Source organism: Coffea eugenioides, chromosome 3 (assembly GCF_003713205.1).
Source record: "Coffea eugenioides isolate CCC68of chromosome 3, Ceug_1.0, whole genome shotgun sequence".
Lineage (NCBI taxonomy): Eukaryota > Viridiplantae > Streptophyta > Magnoliopsida > Gentianales > Rubiaceae > Coffea > Coffea eugenioides.
Genome location: NC_040037.1, coordinates 13453396 through 13475469, shown reverse-complemented (window position 1 = coordinate 13475469; position 22074 = coordinate 13453396). Strand labels below are relative to the sequence as shown.

General features: G+C 35.3%; 1 protein-coding gene and 1 pseudogene across 1 annotated transcript; one reads left to right on the top strand and one right to left on the bottom strand.

Moving 5' to 3' along the window:
- Nucleotides 1-4907: 4907 nt before the first annotated feature.
- LOC113766079 lies at nt 4908-7823 on the bottom strand (annotated as a pseudogene).
- Nucleotides 7824-7839: 16 nt separating this feature from the next.
- On the top strand, nt 7840-19067 carry LOC113765375 (auxin-induced protein PCNT115-like). Its single transcript, XM_027309527.1, has 5 exons — nt 7840-8153; nt 16036-16236; nt 17244-17416; nt 17501-17603; nt 18483-19067. The coding sequence occupies exons 1-5, from the start codon at nt 7926-7928 to the stop codon at nt 18816-18818; spliced, it is 1041 nt and encodes a 346-aa protein (XP_027165328.1). The 5' UTR covers nt 7840-7925; the 3' UTR covers nt 18819-19067.
- The last annotated feature ends 3007 nt before the right edge of the window (nt 19068-22074 follow it).

Here is a 22074-nt window from a genome sequence, read left to right as displayed (position 1 = left end):
AAAAATATTGAGGTTTGGTTGGTCAAATGGATTAATCTCGCACAGCTAGCAAAACTGGAAAAATTTTTCCATAATGCTCAAACAGCCTTCTTGTTTCATCCATAACTCTGTGCTTCGATGTCAAAATCAAGTGCCGTTAGTGGCATTTGAAACTAGACATTCCCAACTTTCCAACGGTATAAAATGCAACTCCTAATTGCACCCGAGTATTCCGTATCAACCGTTTAAAGATGACTGTCCTGTTTCTCTGTTTTCCTGGAACGAAGTTCAAAATCTACAACTTGAGGCTCGAATTTGAGCTAGTTGTGTGCTGAATTTCAAAACGATTTCTTCTATGAAATTATAGTTTTATGAATGTATTTTGCAACGCCACCAATCATACTCAATTCCGAGTTGAATTGAGTGATTTGTGATCAAAATACGAAACCTGCCCTGTTCTTGAAAACCCTAAATTTTGGGCAGAATTGATGCTAGACTTGGTGTGGACTTGCTAATTGAATTTCTTGGAGTTGAAACACTAACCAAATGTACCATGAATGTTCCTTAGGCTTTTACCACACAAATGAACCATGTTTGAAGGATTTTCCTTGGTCAAATGTTTTGGAATGGAAAACAAAAAAAAAAACTCAAGGCAGTTTTGCCTTAGGATTTTTCGAAACTTTGGATGTTTGGTTGACTACCTTTCCGAAGGTATTTTTCCATGAAATTTGATAGAGGGATACCCTTTATATCCCTTTATATAGGAGTATTATATTGCCGAACTTAGTGTCAATCCGAGTCCATTTCGCTGCTCGACTAAATTACCAAGATTCATGACTCGAGTTTGGAAAACCCTTGTTTCACAAGGGAATTTTGGTAATTTTGAGTTGCCATATCTTAGTACTCAAAACTCCGTTTCTCATTCCGCTTGTTTTGTTGTAAACTTGGATTGTGACTCTAATAGAGTTCCTAATTTCAAAGGCTAGTTCCAATCAAGTGAATTTTGCCGAATTTTCAAATTTGGCCAAAAATCAACTTAAATCTGCCTTATGAAACAAAACAGCGACTTTGAGCTTATTTTTGAATGTTTTCCATTTAGAATCTTAGAAAAGTGTATTCTAGGAACTTTTAGTACCTTGGAAGAGGTTTCCAACGGTACCAAGTTTTCCAATTTTTGACTTGTAAAGCGTGAGATACGATTTTTCTAATGTATCGTATCAAAACTGAAACTTTCCGAATTCCAAGGAAATGGAGTTTTTTCAAGTACTCCTTATTCCTTCGATATTATTTGAACGTTTTATACTTGATTTCCAAAATGAAAACTAAATTTCTCCTGTACTTTGAAACCCCACTTGAGAGCCTCGATTTAGGATAATTTGGGCTCGTTTCACGAGACTTTCTAAGATTGTACTATGGTATGATCTTCTTTAATAGTAGGGGGTTTGTGAATGATAGTCTATTATTATTTGCTCAAGCGCACACGAGAACCTTCAGGAGGATCCCACAGTGAACGCCTAAAGCTCCGAGGGACATTTCTTCCTCATTACTTATATTGGTGAGTGTCAAGTGTATGAATACTTGATACATGCTTGATTGTTATGATTGTTTGGAGATTTTGAAAATAGAGGCGAGTGTGTATTTTACCGCACTCGTTCTTATTTGAAATAAATGACTCATGATTCAAATGTACTAAATGAATTATGAATGGCTTAATTGAATGAAATGAGATGATTGAATGATTGAATGAAATGAAATGATATGCTATGGCTGCATACGTCGTTTGAGTGAATCTCCTCGACCCTCAAATGAAAATGGGGGACGCCCAAACTCATAGGCCGACCTTGGACTCGAGCCGGTATGGGTTTGGTCGGAAATCTTGGCGAGCCATGAGATAAATAAGCTCGACCTAATGAGAGGTCTTGCTTGGCATACTCGTGGAGTATCGCCTTATAAATGTCTTGCGAGCCCGGGAGGTGCACGGTGGACGGAGGGAAGTAAGTGGTGATCTACGAAATGGAAATACCGACCCGGTTGCCGGAGTGTCATCGCGGGAAGGTATACGAATGACATTGGCAAAGCAAGTGGAAATTAGCTCCTGAGAGCTCCAATATCCTTGAATTGTTTCTATTTACTTTTCCGCTCAGATTGTTATTTATTGCAATATTGTCGCTTTACTTGTTAAATTGAGGTTGTTACTTGAACAATGTACTTGCATGTGTGTTCTTGGCCTCACGAGCGTTTTGCTCACCCTGTAGATTTGTTTTCCTTAACAGGATTTGGGTTTGGAGTGAGATTCGGAGAAATTTCTCTTTTGTGTACTCTTGTAATAGGGTTCCAACTCTTTTGTCTAGACTTTTGGGATATTATATATTTGAGAAAAATGCAATTTTGGTACCTAAACTTTGACGGACGAGCGGTTTTAGTCCCCAAATTTTGGACGAAAACAAATTTGGTACCCGAACTTTTAAATTTTGAGCACATTAAGTACCCTTGACGATTTTTTCCCAAATTGTTACCTGAAAAAGCCATGTGATAGTCACGTGTCCGGCCGAAATGGAATTAAAAAAGGCCAAAAATGCAGTTTTGGTACCTAAACTTTGACGTACGAGCGGTTTTAATCCCCAAATTTTTGACGAAAACAAAGTTGGTATCCGAACTTTCAAATTTTGAACACATTAAGTACCCTTGACGATTTTTTCTCAAATTATTATCGAAAAAAGTCATATGACAATCACGTGTCCGGCCACAATTGTATAAAAAAAGGCCCAAAAAATGTCAAATGCCATTCTAATACTAAGTATTAAATTTAAGGACTAATAGCGTAATAAAGAAAAAATTCAAGAACTAAATAACATCACATGAGTCAACAAAACCCAAGAACTGATACAAATGAGCTCCAATTCCAGACAAATTTTGTGACTTGATTCTTAGATTAATGTACTGGAATTGGAGCTCATTTGTATCGGTTCTTGAGTTTTGTTGACTCATGTGATGTTATTTAGTCCTTGGATTTTTTCTTTATTACGCTATTAGTTCTTAAATTTAATACTTAGTATTATAATGGCATTTGACATTTTTTGGCCTTTTTTTTTATACAATTATGGCTTGACACGTGACTGTCATATGGCTTTTTTCGGTAACAATTTGGAAAAAAATCGTCAAGGGTACTTAATGTGCTCAAAATTTGAAAGTTCGAGTACCAAATTTGTTTTTGTCCAAAATTTGGGAACTAAAACCGCTTGTGCGTCAAAGTTTAGGTACCAAAACTGCATTTTGACCTTTTTTTATTCCATTTTGGCCGGACACGTGACAGTCACATGACTGTTTCCGATAACAATTTGGGAAAAAATCGTCAAAGGTACTTAATGTGCTCAAAATTTGAAAGTTCGGGTACCAAATTTGTTGTCGTCCAAAATTTGGGGACTAAAACCGCTCGTGCATCAATGTTTAGGTACCAAAACTGTATTTTTCTCTATATATTTTGGGTTGTATTATGGAAGCCTGATATAAGGATTGGATGATTGTTATATCTCATTAAGCTTGAACGCTTCCGCGTTAATTGTATTTATCTTTTCTGGTTGTTGATTTCTAGCACCGCTATAAGCTTGAATGGTGATTGCTTGAGTCCTGGCGAGAATTGAGCAGGCGTTCCGCTGATACCCTTTGGTTCGCCTTAGGGAGAAGTGGGGCGTCACAGCTACTCTACTGTTGTACCATGTAATTGTAGTATTACATATATCAAAGCATTTTCACACACTTTACATGCACTAGGAGGATTCGCACGGTGTAATTTTCAACCTTGCCCAAAAATGACCAATTATTCAAATTTATATATTAAGTATGAAAAATTATATAAAAATGAACTTAAATCTTTGTGGTTATATTTTTGTAGTTTTATTAAACAGTGAAAATAAGTAATTTGTTAAGGTAATGCAAGATAATATAATCAATAGATTACTGAGATTATTAAGATGTCCCTTGTTTTGGATACAATGAAAAGAAAATAAAAAAAAGAAAGATATATTTGAGGAGAAACTGATAGTTTTGTTCGTAAACTTTTGCATGATTGAATTGGATAATCATTTACTTGTCCTAGAAATAAAAGAAATTAGAGGAGAAAAAATGAAGATAGATGATCATGCACTTTAGCTTGACAAAGTCCTCATATTGGCTCCCATAACATGGAATAGCAAATTCATAACATAATTGAAGGGAAAAAAAAAAGAAAAGAAAAGTCGAGAAATTTTCATTGTTTGCTCCGACCTCAACAAAAAGCAACCAGTACTCAAGTTTCGCTTAATCTGCAAAACAAATAAGGTGGAACATGTAATAAACTTAAACATTTATTTAATTTTAATTTTATTTTATTGTGTAAGGTAAGCTAAATTTATAATAAAAAAAAACAAAAATTACATTTCTTTGTACATGCTGAAAGAAATAGGATAAGTGTAAGGAAGAATCATTCTCAATCTAGAAAAATTGGTGACTTTTGAGCAAATAAAAAAAATCATGGCCAAAGTTTCTTACCAATATGAGAGTAACTATCACAAATTCGGTGAGTTCAAAGCAAAAGCCCAAATAAGAAAATGAAAAGAAAAGAAAGTCAATGTCAAAAACCAGAATTTGAGGGGAGATCTCTTGGTGATGCCAATAGTTTCTTTTGTTCCTTTTTAATAAGAGGAAAAGAGCAAATTAGCAATGCAAACAAAGCAAATATTAAAATAACTAATCTCTAAAGCAGAAAATGGAGAGAAAAACGTCAAAATTATGGAAACTTAGTAAATACTAAAACTTATGGGCACTTAAGCGCTATGGAGATAAACAAACATTTAGATTTTTTAGATTCCTAAATTTCTATCACATAAAACATTAGACATCAAAGAAGTAAACAAAATTTAGCCCAGGCAATCATCAACAAACAAAAACCTCTACATTATATCTGTAAATCAGAATTCGAACATATTAAACTGTATCAAAAAAAAAAAAGAGAAATTCCACCAGGCATGATATGAAAACAACATATTTAAAAAACTCTTATATTGCACATTAAATTTTTTCCCAAAAATAATTTAAAAAATGCCTACAAATGTCCTACATCATGCAACAAAGCACAAACCACATATATATGTGTGTGTATGGAAAAAGCTAAAAAATTAAAGGTCAGTAATATAAAAAAGAATAGTCGAAGCAACTCATGACAGGATCCAAACAGAACAAACAGCTACGAACAAATACAAAAAAGGTATAGTGATGCAAATTTGGTATAAATTTATCTTTAATATCTGCATTATCCCTTTAATCAATTCAAATGTCCATTTGTATTGTAAGTAAGAAAATCACATAAAAGCAAGATACCAAGTGTCGGACAAAATCTATGTTAAGGCTAGAAGAACCACCTATTGATAACACCTTCGAGGGCTGCTGGAATAAGAATATCACAGTCTTCAAGCAAAATAGAATTGGGATCAACACTGTCAGCACCCCTCCATGGTTTTCCCTGACATGCTTCCATAGGTTTAGTACGTCAATTCCCTTACCGTGCTGCTTTATGGCTCCTGTTATATCACTTGCGCGAATTACCTTTTCCCCTTGTTCACTGATAAGTTGAGCAGCCCAGGATCCGACATTACCAAATCCCTGAAATCAAGAAGAAAATTCTATGATCATATGACATTCGATAATTTTTGACTTTTTAACTCGCTCTCTCTTCTCACGAGTCATGAGACATTTTGTGATGTAACTTCTAAGTCCTCAAGGAAGGCTCTTTGAATGAGCTTGTAGTTTCAACAAAATGCATCCCACAGTATTTGAGCATATCAGAAACTAAAGGTACACTTGAAACTACAAATGCATCCCACAGTATTCGAACATATTATAAACTGAAGGTACACTTCCCAGTGGTGCTACTTGTACAACAAATCATTGCCTAGCGATACTCTTTCCATATTCATTAAGCAGCGCTTTAGTTGCAAAGAGTACTCCCCTCCCTGTTGGTGCATCTCTGCCGAGGGATCCACCAAGATCATGTCACCCAAGAATTTGAATATCTTGCGATAAATAAAAGTTGAAATTTTTTGAGGTTCAAAATCTTAGAAATCAAAGAAGCACATTGATCCTTATACATTTGGAATTGGATAATTTACTACAGGTTTTCCAGTTACTATTGCAGGTGAATAGCCATGAAATTTATAGTACTCATCCAAGCCATTGTCCGCTCAAATGCGAGACATTTCCAATCCAGTTAATTGGATGAGCTTCATAGACAATGTTGTGTTTATCACTATATTTTTCTCCAAAAACAAAAATGTCACCTAGATATGTACTCCAATCATATCATACTGTTGAAAACCAGTTTTGCACTGACCTGTGCATTTGTTCCCATATCAGGCGCAGGAACATCAGTGTGAACTCTAATCAAATTATTCTTAGTGCTGCTAGTGTAACTCAAAATTTTGGTCAATGACTAACTTGGCATGGAAGTTCTAGATTCCCAGAGGAGAAATGTATTAATTCATCAAGTGCTGAAAACCAATGAAGAAAAGGGAACTGGAAGAACTAAAGCAAATAGAAAGACATTTTAAAGATGAAAAAATCTATTTTAAACAACTGATCTTTTTAGTTAGCATATGGATTGCTTTTTCTGAGCAGGAGATCAACAAAACACCTGCATGAAAAGACACCAAAAAAATGACTAAAACGAAAACTCGAAAAGAGAAAATGCCAAAGAAAATGGCTAAAAAGAAAAGCATAACATAATAAAGATAACATAATAATAATTAATACAGCTAGAGCATAGCATAAGCAATTATTACAATAAATAAAAAATAATAATTAATAATTGTGATTTATTTGGCAACCAAAAAAAGCATTGATAATTGTGAATAATTGGGATACCAATTTTTTGTTAACACAATTTATTGTTGGGAAAGGGAAAAAAAAGGCTAAATTTTAGCACAATCCTACATGCAATTAGAAAACTACCACCTCCCATCCAATCAAAACTCGCCACATCACCATCTTCATAAACAATTGGGAGGACTACCACCAATGAACGAATCAGAGGACAACAACTCATCAAATTAGAATCAATTGGAGGACTACCACCAATCAGCCAATGAGAGAATGTCAAGTCAGCAATTGAGTTCAATTAGAGACAATTGCATTCACACATAGACTATGTATGTTAATAACTATTCAATATAACATTTAACCGGTAACATATAATATTAATGTGTGGCAATGGCAACTTGTAGTTCATGACATTTATTATCATACATAAGGAGTTGCAAGAATATAAATCATTTCATAGATATTCATAATTCATAATTTCATATACAATCACAATCCAATTATATTGATCTGTTCAAACCCGTTTACTAATAACCCGTTCAAATTCACCCATTAAAATTTAAACGGGTCTAAGTGAGTACGTAATTAAATTCATTTGATTGGTGGATAGTTGATTGATTGGACTGACCCATTTATACTCATTTAAAAATAAATATACATTTAAACTCCATTTTTACTAAATGTTAAAAAGATAAATTTGAATTTTCTATTAATCTAATAATAATAATAAAATATTATTTTTTTCTTGTTAAACGACATGCGAAAAATTAAAAAAATAAGTAGAATTTCAAATCAATGATAAATGGGAATATTAACTATTCCCGAAATCATTTCCTCCCTACGCTTAATTCATGCGCGTGTGGCCTCCAGTGTCCATTTTCCCTTACGGTTCACTACATTAATCATCAGTGTACGTGCACGTGCCTATTTCTGAGCACGTTCCTATGGTAGGCACGGTCAAACCGTGCCTGCCATAGAACGATCCCCACACGCATCCCTCATCAGTCCCGTCCATACTTCTTCTTCAGGTCTCAGCTACTAAACAATAAACTCTGCTCCACTCAACTCTTTCCTCTGTCTTGTGTTTTTGTCGGAAAATGGCGGCGTCAGATGAAGTGAAAGTGCCAAGAATCAAGCTGGGCTCGCAAGGTCTTGAAGTTTCAGCTCAAGGGCTGGGCTGCATGGGCATGTCAGGCTCCTACGGGCCGTCAAAGCCCGAGCCTGATATGATCAAACTCATCCACCATGCTATTAGCAGAGGTATCACCCATCTTGACACCTCCGATATCTATGGACCTCACACCAACGAAATACTCATTGGCAAGGTACCATATTTGCAAATTTTCTGCTGTTGTGCGCTATGCATAAACTCTTGTACTTTTAATTTCTTAAAGAGCATATTTGTAAATATTTTATTTATACTTAACCCCCTGCACTTCAAAACTTGTCTCCCTTTGTGCCCCCTTAATTTTGCTTGTCAGCACTTAAACTCCATTTGTTTAAATTGTAAGTATTATTAGTCAAATAGGACATTGTTCTTCTTTTCTGCTTCTTCATTTTTTCATGTTACTGCTTTTTCAGTTTGTCCTCCTTTATAAACATGGAATGAATTACTTTGACTTTGATTTTGGTGCAATTTTGTATCAAATGATTTTTGCTATGAAGTTATTGATTTATTATGAACTATGCGTTGTATATTTACACAAATTCTGCTAGTTAAACATTCATTTGAGCAGGCAACATGAGTAATATAATTCTCTATGGGTGCATTTGGTAAATTTGAAGTTTGAAAACTGAAATTTAATCTAAAGTTTGAATCCATAAAGTTATTAAATTGTTAAATACTAAATCTGATACGTTTGAGTGCATGCCACACTAAATGATAAGTGAACAACTCTATCACTTATTTTTGGAGTAAGTGTTGCTTAAGAAATTCAGTGTCATTTAATTAATTCAAATATTCAAATTTGATTTTAAATGCTTCTGAACATATTAAGATCTGAATTCATTAACTTTAAGTGCTAAATTAGTTGTCAAGCAGGGCCTATAATTATTAGGTAACCAAGCAAACGTGTTTAGGGTATAATAGTAATTAACTTTCAATTCGTCTCGTTGTTCTTTGGTAAGGAATTCTTTGATTCATTTAATAATATTTTTCTCGTACACAGGAATCAAAATAATTGAAGTTTTATCTCTACCATTGAGATATGTTACCTTCTAAAAGAAAGGAAAGGGAAGCAAACAAGGGCGGAAAATAGGAAAGGGCAAAGTGATGATAAATAAAATTGGAAGTAGCAAAATGAGACAAGTGAATTATTACAAGGGGTTAAGTGTAAATTATATTTATTTTATTAGACTATTTAACCAAAAAGACTAGACTCTTTTAAGGCACCAATCAAAAGTCCCAACTGCTGGAAATAACATAAAAACGACTTTGTTTGGTTTGGCGTTTTTGGAGGTGGTTCATGAAAATTTTATTGTAGTTTTTTTTTCTTTCTTGAAAAAATATACTTGTAAGAGAAAAAAAAAGTGGTTGAAAAATATTGAGAGTTTTTTTTTATAAATAGTTTTCTATATAGCTCAGTCACCCAAATTTTTCAATATTCCGACAATGGCATCCATGTGGTGTCAATTGTCAAACGTGCAACAAAGTTGAGAAGAGAAGGATTTCAAAATCTTGTAGCTACACGCGTATATGTTGAATAGCTCTATCCCATTAGAAGTAGCCACGTGACATGAAGGATTTAGAACTTTTCTACCATCTCTTTATTTTCTCTTTTTTTTCCCTTCAAAATTCGACGTCATAATGAAATTGGTATTTTTGTCTTTGAAGTTAAAACTTTCATCAATTAATGGAAAGTTTACTATTTCTCTGATAAGAGAGAGTAAGTTTTAAAGATTATGAAAAGAGAATTGTATGAAGGAATAGAAGGGAAAAGAAAGGTAAGAAAATGGACGGATTGTGTTTGGATTGATTTTGAGAGAGGAAAGGAGATGAAACGGAAAGAAAAGGAAATGGATGGATTTTGTTTTGCTCAGACATCATTTCCATACAAAAGTAGACGGAAACAGAGGGAAAGAAAATCTATTGACAGGTGCCGAACCTGTACAATAATAAATACATACTCGAGAAAAATACAGATTTTGTATATAGCGGTGAGTAGGGTCGAATCCACGGGGACTGGGGATAATTCGTTTCTTCTAGAGTCCAAAGTATGGGGGGTTTTGGATTGAATGCTAACTAAATAAATAAACTGCAGAAAATAATTGATTAAGAGAAATAATTAAGGGAAAACTCTAGCCAAGGGTACACTTCAGACATGGTTCAGGCACTGATCATTGATTCACACATAATTCCACATTTATTAATAGACCAGTTATAGTTGTCATGCACGCGATAAACAACCAACCTTTCCTTAATTTCTCGATAGTTAAGGTACGACCGTTAACTATTTCTCTAACCCAAAAACAACCCTAGGTACGACCGTAGGATTTAATTTCTAGATTGCATTAATAATTAGAAAGGCCCAATCCTAACTAACAAACACGCTACGGGGGTTTGTTTAAGTTAGATCGTATGCTCCCCTGACATAAACCCAATTACGCCAGTTGCTACTGAGATAAAGATAACGAACAATTACGGATTCAATTATCCCTATTTAGCAAAATAGCCTATGTGAATAATTAAATATTGCGCATCTATTCAATCACTCACACGAGCTATAGCAATTAAAAGCAGGAAACATATAAATATAAATAAATTAAGGAAGCAATTAAAATAAATTAGATCTCACAGTAATTGTTGAACCAAATCTTCAGTTGTCCCCTTGACTTGAATTAAGAGGTTAGTTCTCCATTAATGGAGAACAACCATGCGAAAGAGCTAAGAAAAGAAAACTCAAAACTCAACTAAAAACCTCAAACTAGTGATTCATTCCTCCCCGTTCTCTTGTACGTTTCTCCCTTTTTAAAGCCAAAAGGAAGTCTAATGCTATCTCTAGTGGTCCCCACACCAAATTCAAAGTCTTGTACGTTTCTTTTACTAGAGTCCAAATGATTCATGCTTCTTATCCGTGGTCCCCGCACATGTGGACAAAGCCTTCCAAGTACTTCTTGTTCCAAGTCTCTTTCCGTAGCTTTCTTTGAAGAGCCCAAATGACTTATTAGCTTTTCACTAGCTTGTGGTCCCCACCACTCCAAGGGCCCAAGAATTGAAGTCCTTAGAAGTCTCCCTATTTTCCATAAAGTCCTTCCTTTTTGGTAGTTTCCTGCTTCATTCCTGAAATTAAGTCCAGATACCAAATATGAGTAAATATTAGCAATTAACACAATATTTATCAGGGATGAAAGGGGAAATTAATAATAAAATTACTAACAAATTATACCCTATCAATTCCCCCCACACCTGAATCATGCTTGCCCTCAAGCATGGGAAAAATTCAACTCAACAATGGCTAGCTTTCACATTATCATAGCCAGCTGTGCTTATACCCAAAATCAAGATCTAGTAACAAAGTGTCAAGACATGTCTCTCCCGGTTAGCTCCTAAGTTCATAGACTTGTCCAATTCATGGCTAATTCGCTTAGGAAATCCAAATACTAACTAGCAACAGTCAATAACTAAGTCAACTGGCAACCAAAATCTCAACAATACGAACCAAGGATCGGCAGGCTAACATGATCATAAACTCACATATTCTCCACATCTAATTTTCTCTTCTTTTTTTTTTTTTCTTCTTTTTTGTTTGATTTCCCTTTTTTTTTTCTTTTCACTTTTTTTTTTTTCCTTTTTCTTCCCTTTTTTTTTTGGATTGCTTAGTCCCGAGCTGTTTAAGTCTTTTGACGTGAACTCTAACATTTTTAGATGAAAGAGCCCAGTTACTCAACTTTTCACTGCTCCAGGACCACTTACTCATAGATATCGCCACTTTTTGACGCGAGAGCCGACACTTGTGGTGAAGACTCCCGGTTACTGGGTGGCGACACTAGCGGAGTATAGCCATACGTTATTCACCAATAAACACCAAAATATCAAGTAATTAAAGATCATAGCCTGCGTCATGTCCTAAAATATGGAGAACTAAGGTAGACAGGAGACCAATCCACACAACAATGCCAGCCAAATATTTACATTGCCTAAACAAGTTAGCCATAAATTGCACCAAGTCGTTAAACTCAAAAAAAAAATTCACCAAGACAGCATGCTCTTACTTGCCACCGAAACTCAATTCATAGTGTAAACTACAACTAGCAATAAATAAATGAGCTGCCAAAATATTCACCAAGATAACAGCAAGGGAAAAATACCCAAAAGGGATAAAGGAACAACACCTAAACAGAAAACAAGAGGAAAACAATAAAAAAATGAACAACTGAAAATATCCAGCACCCAAACTGACCCCCCCACACCTAAAATGACGCATTGACCTCAATGCGAAAAGATAATAGCAGAAAAAGGGAAGGGGCAACGGTACTTCCCTGAAGTCGTCCAGACAAGGGAGGGTTAGGCGGAAACGGCGGAGGGAAACCGGCTTGCTGCATAAATGCCGCTATACTCTGTGCCATGCCGGCGACATTAGTGTCAACAGTGACTATCCGAGCCTTCAAAGCCTACGTTTCTGAAGCCTTTATTGGGCCACATAAAACGCGATTGAAAACGCGCCTTCAACTCGCGTTTTCTAAGTCGCGTTTCCTTCACAAAACTTGCAGGACTTAAAACGCGATTGAAAACGCGCCTCTAACTCGCGTTTTCTGAGTCGCGTTTCCTGCACAAAACTTGCAGAAATGAAAACGCGACTGAAAACGCGCCTCCCACTCGCGTTTTCTGAGTCGCGTTTCCTGCACAAAACTTGCAGAAATGGAAACGCGACTGTGCAGGTAAACGCGACTTCAAGTCGCGTTTTTGAATCTTGACCCCTTCCTGCACTTCATCACGCGGGCGCGTCAAGAGGAAATGCCACCTACATATTAGCAACAACGAAAACTGAAACCCAAAATCAGTCGAATTCAAGGGAAATATATTTAAACTATCACACGAAATCAAACAAACAATTAAAAGAAACAATTGGGTTGCCTCCCAAGTAGCGCCTTTCTTTAATGTCTTTGGCTAGACATGCTATGCTTGTTCACGGGGGATAAAATCTTGTGGCTCGTTTCAATGCTTCATCTTCAATATGATCCTGGTAACCCTCATAGATGGAGTAATCTTTGAGCACACGAGTTACGGGCTTCCATGGACTAGTAAATGGCGTTAAACAAGTCAACAATGATCTGCATTCTCCACTCACTCCTCCACCACACGCATTCATCGGTTCAAGATATTTTTCCATTGCCACTCTTAACTTATTCCTGTCATGAAATTTCAGATTTTCTGGTATAATAAAATCAATTTCAGTAACAGGAATTGAAGAGGAGGAATTAGGAAAATATTGATTAAGGAGTGGAGAAGATGTCACCGCATTTGGAAATTGTTCACTGGATTCATTCACTTGAATAATTTGATGTTGGAGTCTCATGTCTTCCGCTTCAACTTCCTTTTCAACTGTATCTTTGGATCCTCCTTCTTGAGACTCTTGCAGTTCCATATCACTTGTCAGGATAATTGCACTCTCACCTTTCTTAGAGTCATTGATGGTCTGTGAGGGCAAGTCTGACATGAATGACGATTGTTGAGACTCTTGCAGCTGAAAACTCATTGGCCCCTCTTCATAATTAACGTTGGAGTTATCCCACCATCCTTGATCATACCGGTTTGAATAAGGGTCATACCACGTTTGAGATCGAGGTGAAGAATCTCCAAATTTTTTTTTGAGATAGTCACTCAGGTAGTCTTGATATTCGGGGCACATACCGGTTGAATGATCCCTGGCATAACAAATTTCACAGGTTGCAGCAGCCATTCTTTCTCTAACAGAGTTTAGTGCCTCTGCATATGCAGACCTCACAAAAAAACTAGCCTCATTACCTTCCCCGGAAATAAAATCCAGTATATCACCAAAATACGGAGTGTAAGAAGCCATAAACTAAATAAAAAAAAAAGAATGTAAACAAGATGAATTGAAAAAGAAACAAATAACTAGCGCCAGTCCCCGGCAACGGCGCCAAAAATTGACAGGTGCCGAACCTGTACAATAATAAATACCTACTCGAGAAAAATACAGATTTTGTATATAGCGGTGAGTAGGGTCGAATCCATAGGGACTGGGGATAATTCGTTTCTTCTAGAGTCCAAAGTATGGGGGGTTTTGGATTGAATGCTAACTAAATAAATTAACTGCAGAAAATAATTGATTAAGAGAAATAATTAAGGGAAAACTCTAGTCAAGGGTACACTTCAGACATGGTTCAGGCACTGATCATTGATTCACACATAATTCCACATTTATTAATAGACCAGTTATAGTTGTCATGCACGCGATAAACAACCAACCTTTCCTTAATTTCTCGATAGTTAAGGTACGACCGTTAACTATTTCTCTAACCCAAAAACAACCCTAGGTACGACCGTAGGATTTAATTTCTAGATTGCATTAATAATTAGAAAGGCCCAATCCTAACTAACAAACACGCTACGAGGGTTTGTTTAAGTTAGATCGTATGCTCCCCTGACATAAACCCAATTACGCCAGTTGCTACTGAGATAAAGATAACGAACAATTACGGATTCAATTATCCCTATTTAGCAAAATAGCCTATGTGAATAATTAAATATTGCGCATCTATTCAATCACTCACACGAGCTATAGCAATTAAAAGCAGGAAACATATAAATATAAATAAATTAAGGAAGCAATTAAAATAAATTAGATCTCACAGTAATTGTTGAACCAAATCTTCAGTTGTCCCCTTGACTTGAATTAAGAGGTTAGTTCTCCATTAATGGAGAACAACCATGCGAAAGAGCTAAGAAAAGAAAACTCAAAACTCAACTAAAAACCTCAAACTAGTGATTCATTCCTCCCCGTTCTCTTGTACGTTTCTCCCTTTTTAAAGCCAAAAGGAAGTCTAATGCTATCTCTAGTGGTCCCCACACCAAATTCAAAGTCTTGTACGTTTCTTTTCCTAGAGTCCAAATGATTCATGCTTCTTATCCGTGGTCCCCGCACATGTGGACAAAGCTTTCCAAGTACTTCTTGTTCCAAGTCTCTTTCCGTAGCTTTCTTTGAAGAGCCCAAATGACTTATTAGCTTTTCACTAGCTTGTGGTCCCCACCACTCCAAGGGCCCAAGAATTGAAGTCCTTAGAAGTCTCCCTATTTTCCATAAAGTCCTTCCTTTTTGGTAGTTTCCTGCTTCATTCCTGAAATTAAGTCCAGATACCAAATATGAGTAAATATTAGCAATTAACACAATATTTATCAGGGATGAAAGGGGAAATTAATAATAAAATTACTAACAAATTATACCCTATCAATCTAGTTCATGATTTTCTAGTAAAATGCCTCAAGCACCCAAAATTTTACGTAAACTTGAGTAAGCATGTATTTCATATCTGTAGAACTTGCCATTTGTGAAACCTGCTTTAGATATGAATTGTGGTATGCAACAGCACGCTAGGAATGTTTGGCTAAGCAACTTATGTAAATATTTTATCGTTAAGCAAAGTTCCTCCTTTCATGTCTGTCATTCTATGCAAACCTCCTTTTATCGTTAAGCAACTTATGTAAATATTTTATGTAAATATTTTGGTTTTCTTACTTTCCCATCCATATCTAATCCAAATATGACAAATGAGAACTATTTTCCTCTACTCTCCTTTCCTTTCTTTTTTACTAGGATGTTTTATTTATTTATTTATCCTTTCCTTTGATCCAAATGGTTCCTAAAAGGGCACTAATTAATCTACATTGATCAGTTCCCTATATTTGTATTAATGTGCATGTACACGATTCTGTGAATGACAATTAGGCTAGATTGCTTCAAATCTTGTGAATGACAGAGCTAGATTGTAAATTTAAGTTGAAGAAATATAAAACAAAAAGAAAAAGAAAATGGATTGGCTCCTTTAAGAGTATCAGACTTCTAAACCCCAAGGATTACATAATTTTCATATCCTTTGCCACACAAAGAAGTGGCATAGCCTTAACAATGAAGTGTTGGAAAAACTCCAGAAGGACTGTGCAATCCATGAAATCACAAAATCCGCTTGCTATACCATGCATTAATGTGTATGTCCTTGATGATTAACATAATGAAATCATGGTTCTAGGCCTTGAAGGAAGGAATAAGAGCGAAAGTGGAGCTAGCAACAAAATTTGCAATCAGTTATCAGGATGGGAAATTTGATGTATGTGGTGATCCAGCCTATGTGAGGGCTTGTTGTGAAGCGAGTTTGAAGCGGCTTGATGTGGACTGCATTGATCTCTATTATCAACATCGCATCGATACACGTGTGCCCATTGAAGTCACGGTTTGCTCCATTTTGCCTTTCTTGTTTTTTAGCTCCACCTCATTCTTGATGAAACAAAAGTTTGATCAACTCCAAATTTAGAATAATTCAGTTTCATGTCCGTTTCAATTCTTCAAAAATTGCACAGAAAAGTTAGTCAACCTTATGGTCTAGGCTAATCTGCAGTATGGTATTGCTGAATTAGCACAAGGCATCCTGAAAAGTGAAAACAATGAAAATGTCTTATATTAGCTTGACAGTCCTGCTGAGGGATATACAGGTTGATATCATGCTATACATTATACAGCTTTCGTTTAGAACCAAGAGACCTGAGCATTCTTTTTCATTTGAGATAGGCTATCCAGTTGAGATATACTATTTACTTACCTTGTCAATCGTTTTCAGTCGGTGCCAAAAGCACTGCAGATAGACGTTTTTTAGTCAATATCTAAAAACATGGTACTCATTTTGTTCAGAGTATAGCTTTTTGTCTAATTGTGAAAGCCAACTGCAACTGCCTCATTGACCTCTCCAAGCAATTCAAAGATTTCAGCAGCTTGCTTACATTAAGCTTTTATGAAACGATTTCTCTGTCTTCTTTTTCTCATGTAGTCAGCAAAGAATTGTCTTGTTTTCCCTGAGTATTAGGAAGAAACTTTCTTGCAGTTTAATCACTCAAAATACAGGCAAGTATAAAGGAAATCAAGCAAAATTGGCAACTGATAATTGCTGCGTACAGCCATTATTATATATATAAGTCAACAATGTCATGTAATCATATTGGAGGAGCATTATGTTGGCATGGTCCAGTAGAACTAAGTCATCCGTTGGGCTGTACATAGAGAACTATCACTGGATGCTTATTGCCATTTTCATCAACTAGGGATTTCAGTTTGACGTATACTTTGTCCAAGACTTCGTTGAACTAGTGCAACTTTTACTTGTTCCACGTAATATTTCGATTATCTGCCTAAGTATTGAATGTAATAAATCAGCTTCGCATCTTCTTGTCCATTGAAATTCTCTAGATTGGAGAGCTCAAGAAACTGGTTGAAGAGGGTAAAATAAAGTATATAGGTCTGTCTGAGGCCTCAGCTTCAACAATTCGAAGAGCACATGCTGTTCATCCAATAACAGCTGTACAGTTGGAGTGGTCATTGTGGACCAGAGATGTCGAGGAAGAGATTATTCCCGCTTGCAGGTAGTGCGTATATTCTGCTGCATTTTCTACATGGTCTAGAAGAAATATGAAGTTCTCAATTCAGTTTTTGGTATAATCTTTCAGAGATCTTGGCATAGGGATTGTTGCATATAGTCCACTTGGACGAGGTTTCTTCTCATCAGGTCCAAAGCTGATCGAGAATTTGGCTGAAGGTGACTTCCGAAAGGTTTGTGCATAGCCAAAAAGATTGTTTATAGTTCGAATAAGTTTCTCACTCAGTGGCAATCTTGCTTGATCACATTTAATCAAATTTCTATTAAGCATAGCAATTCAACGGGTTTTTTTTTGTTTTCTTCTTGAACAAGTCTTGAACTCTTTAGTTTGATTCAATGAATGCAGATTTTGGTGTCCTCGGTACTTAGTTCAAATTAAAAGATATAGCACTAGCTTTGTCAAATTTTAGATCTTATATGAATTGAAGGTTGTTATTGCATGCTGGAAATTTATATAGAGGACAACAATCGCAAGCAATGGATGGTATTGAATTTTAAAGTGCAAAGACGTCCTAAGATGTCAAAACAGGAAGAAACTATGCCAGTTTTTAAGTAAAAGTCTCTTTACTGTTTTGAGGGGAAATGGGCCTTAGACTTCAATTTCATCATTTAGTCTCAGGCACAGAACTTATGTTGTCTTGTGAAACTATCATTTTTCTTTTACCATTAATCCTAAAACTGAGTTTCATTGGTCAGAACTCAGAAGTATACTTCATAGTTGATTTGTATTTTAAGTTTCCTCTTTGATGGGAAATGTATCTCAGAACTTAACTCCAACAGTTGATGATTCCTACTTGGGAGTATTCAGTCCACCTTGATGCATTGTTCTTTCCCCTGAACTTGTGCCCTTCAAACAATATTTCTGATCATCTTGAAGTAATTAGTACCGTCTGTTCATTACTCCCTTCTGATTTCTTGCATTATAGTTTCCTCTTTAATGGGAAATGTATCGCAGGATCTACCTTCTACAATTGATGTTTCTTTCCCCTGAAGTTATTCGTAACGTCTTCTGGCATTATAGTTGCTTAAATTTTGAAATTCATACAATGCAGTATATGCCAAGGTTTCAAGCAGAGAATTTGGAGCACAACAAGAACTTGTACGAGCAGGTCAATGCCATTGCTTCAAGGAAGGGTTGTACTCCATCACAGCTAGCACTGGCCTGGGTCCATCACCAAGGCAATGATGTTTGCCCCATACCGGGCACTACCAAGATTGAGAACCTCAATCAGAATATAGGAGCTTTGTCTGTAAAACTGTCTGCAGAGGAAATGGCGGAACTTGAATCCATCGCTTCTGCAGGAGTCAAGGGTGATAGGTATGGGCCTGGCCTTGTTACTTGGCAAACTTCTGAAACTCCACCTTTGTCAACCTGGAAGAGGACATGAAGACATATCTTTGTTATGGCAAGAATTCCTTCTAGCTATGTGCCTGAGGGTGGATTTCACTATATTGACAGTTGAGTGACGTATTTGTTCCAATAAATTTCGTCATACTATTGTCTCGAGGTTTTAGGCAAGTAAAGTTATAAGAAGAATGCGTTAAAGGTTTCTTCAGAGGTTGTACTGAATAAAAATCTGATCATGTAAAAATAGAACATAATTTTCCTTGCAGTTGAATGCGTTAAAGGTTAGCTATTCTAGTTTTGAATGCTATAGCAGTCCATTTCTTATATGCTACACTGTTACAAGAGATATAGACTGTCGAACAGCATTTTATGGTCGGAATGTTTACATCAAAAGCATCTCCAAGGACATGTCATTCTAAAGTGTATAAACTACATCATACCAACAAAAAGCAGAAAAAGGCCTAAGGTATGGGATATTTCTAAAATTTCATGGGAGGCTTGTGATAGCAAAAACTTCTGAAATTGTCCCTTGAACTAAACTGAAAGACAGACAATGGTAAGATTTTAAGCATGTCTTGTTAAGTTAAAAGGTTAAAACTTTACATACAAATAAATGGTCAAATTCACTTTAAAATTGTGGTGTCATCTTCCACCTTAAACTTTTGTACTATCCAAGTTTGTTTTAATTCCTTTGGGAAAATGAAACATCGAATGCATTCAAAAAAATGGAAAGGAAATGGCTTACCTTTGCACTTACGTATCCAATTCCAATTTGAACATTACATCATCCATCCAATTGAAAACAAACTCCTATGGAGATTTTTTTTTTCCTTTATTTTGTTATTAGATCTGAATTTATTTCACATTTGGTTGTCAGATCTAAAATTTTTTTCAAAGTTTGAATCTATTTCAATATATTTCATTATCATTATTGAAACTTAAAACAGTTTATTAACAAATCTGGCGATTGCCATATGTACGAAAGGGAGACACTTTTAAAATTCTTTATATTTTTTTAGATCTGTTTGTAATTTTCAATTCTACTGTATCTGTTAAATTATGATCTGTAATTTTTAATGCATGTTTGACCTACCATTAGGGGAGTTATGTAAATCAAATCATGTTAGATGATTTCCAAAAAAAACTTAACCGTTAATTTCTCTTCCCCGTTTTATTTGTCCACTCTTCAATTGTCAATAACTCTTTTAAGATACTTTGTAATACAAAATCAACTAAAACCGGTAGAATCTGTAATTAATAGCAGTATTCATATCATGTTTTTGTATATTACTCGTACATCTAATTAGTCACATTTGGAGAAAGAAAAAAAAAAGATGAAAATAAAATTCCCCGAATTTTGTGGTTTTTTTTGGTGCCTTGTTTAATCTCTAATTTTGTTTTTTGGGTTTTTATTTTAATCGATTTTGGTTATAGAGATTAAGTTTCTCAGCCCGATTAATCGGTTAATTAATTAAACATGGTTTGAGTTGGGTTGGTTTAGAGATTTGGTTTATAAAAGGACACTTGGCAAGTTTAGAAGGGGTGGGATAGGGAATGAGACAGGGTGTGATACAGAGATCCGTTGCGCATGGCGAGCCACATTTAAAAATTGGTTCCTACCATAAAGCCTATCATGTCCTGACACAAGATGGACTGTTTTTTTAAATTTTTTTTGAAAGCAAGTGAAAAGTGTTGCAACTCAGGACTTGGATAGTAATTTTAAAATTTAATAGTGCACCTACCTTTTAACTTTTTTCGTGTGCTTTTAAGGTATCAAATGGGGAAAAAAACCAATACCATATAACTTCAAATGCAAGATGGTACGAAATTTGTTAATATGGAGATGTTAATATACATTGACATGTAAAAAGTGCACTTTTATCAAAAAGATATTTATACTAATATTACAGTCATTTTTTTTTCGAAAATTCAACTTTTCATGCAAATATGTAATCAATATGCATAAATAGATAGCATTAGATGAATTTAAACAAGTAGCCTTCAAATTTAAAAATATTTGATTTCGTAAATGTGCATTCGCGATTTAGAAAAAGTACTTTTCAAATGGCAAATCTAGAGAGCAATAAATACTCCTAGTTTATTTTGATTTTAAATCTTCTTTTGACTTGTCAAAAAAGTGAAAACATGAAACTAATAATGGGTCAGATGCAGATGAGTATTAGAAATTTGTTTTCTAGACTCTTTGGTCTCGCAATTTTTTCAACAATCAACTCCGACCATTATCACGGTCATGTGATTGTAGGTCTACCAGGTTTCGTAGTCCACGACATGGATTGGATATGTTGATTAGCTGCCACCTTTTGGCGGGAGGTGAGGTTCAAACCTCACCTGTAGTAAAAAAAAAAAATTTAAGGGTTGTGTCATAGTACTTTCTTGATTTAGTTGAATATGTATATCCACTAACACCTAACACAAGTCTCCTTATGCTCCCCTAGATTAGGATAGAATAGGATATACAATTGTATCGTTGCCGAAAAAAAATATTAGTTGCCACCCTATTGTCATTATTTTTCTTTTGTCAATCAGCAACGTCTATTCTACTCATAGTTATTAAACCCGGCCCGGGAAGGAGTCCGGTGAAAGAGCTGGGTCAACGGGTTACTGGTTTAACCGGTGGGTGAGTGGTCCAACCGTTAGGTCACTACATATATTTAAATATTATGTTTTATAATTTTTTACGCCATAATAAATATTCAGTTAGTTTAATTTATTATAGATTCATTAATTTTTATAAGAATTAACAACCTAAATTTAATTAGTAATCCACCAACTTTCAAGTATAAAATTTTATCTCAGTGTAATTATCTAGTTTATTTATGAATTTTAAGTGCAAAAGTTTATTAAGAATAATATTGGCCTTTAAAATGATTTGTGTAATATGTTATTTTTAAGTCAATTTCATAATTTATAGAGTTCAGGGAATAATAAAAATATTATTAAAAGATTCCAAATAACTAATACTCTAATATATAGTATAAGAACAAAATAATTAATATATGGTTGGCTGGTCTAGTGGTAATGGTAGTCTACTTTTTTGCATGAGATCACGTGTTCGAATCTCCATTCTAGCAATATTTATACATTTTTTTCTTTTTCGTAGAACGGGTTCAATGTTGAAACGATCTTATCAAGAACTCAGCTCGGTTTCATGGCCGGTTTACCGGATTGATCGATTGAACTGCCGGGCCGGGTCGGATTTAATAACTATGATTCTACTTCTATTTTGATTTCTATTTTAGGGGAAGGGGAGGTCCAATTGAAAAATTGATAGCTAT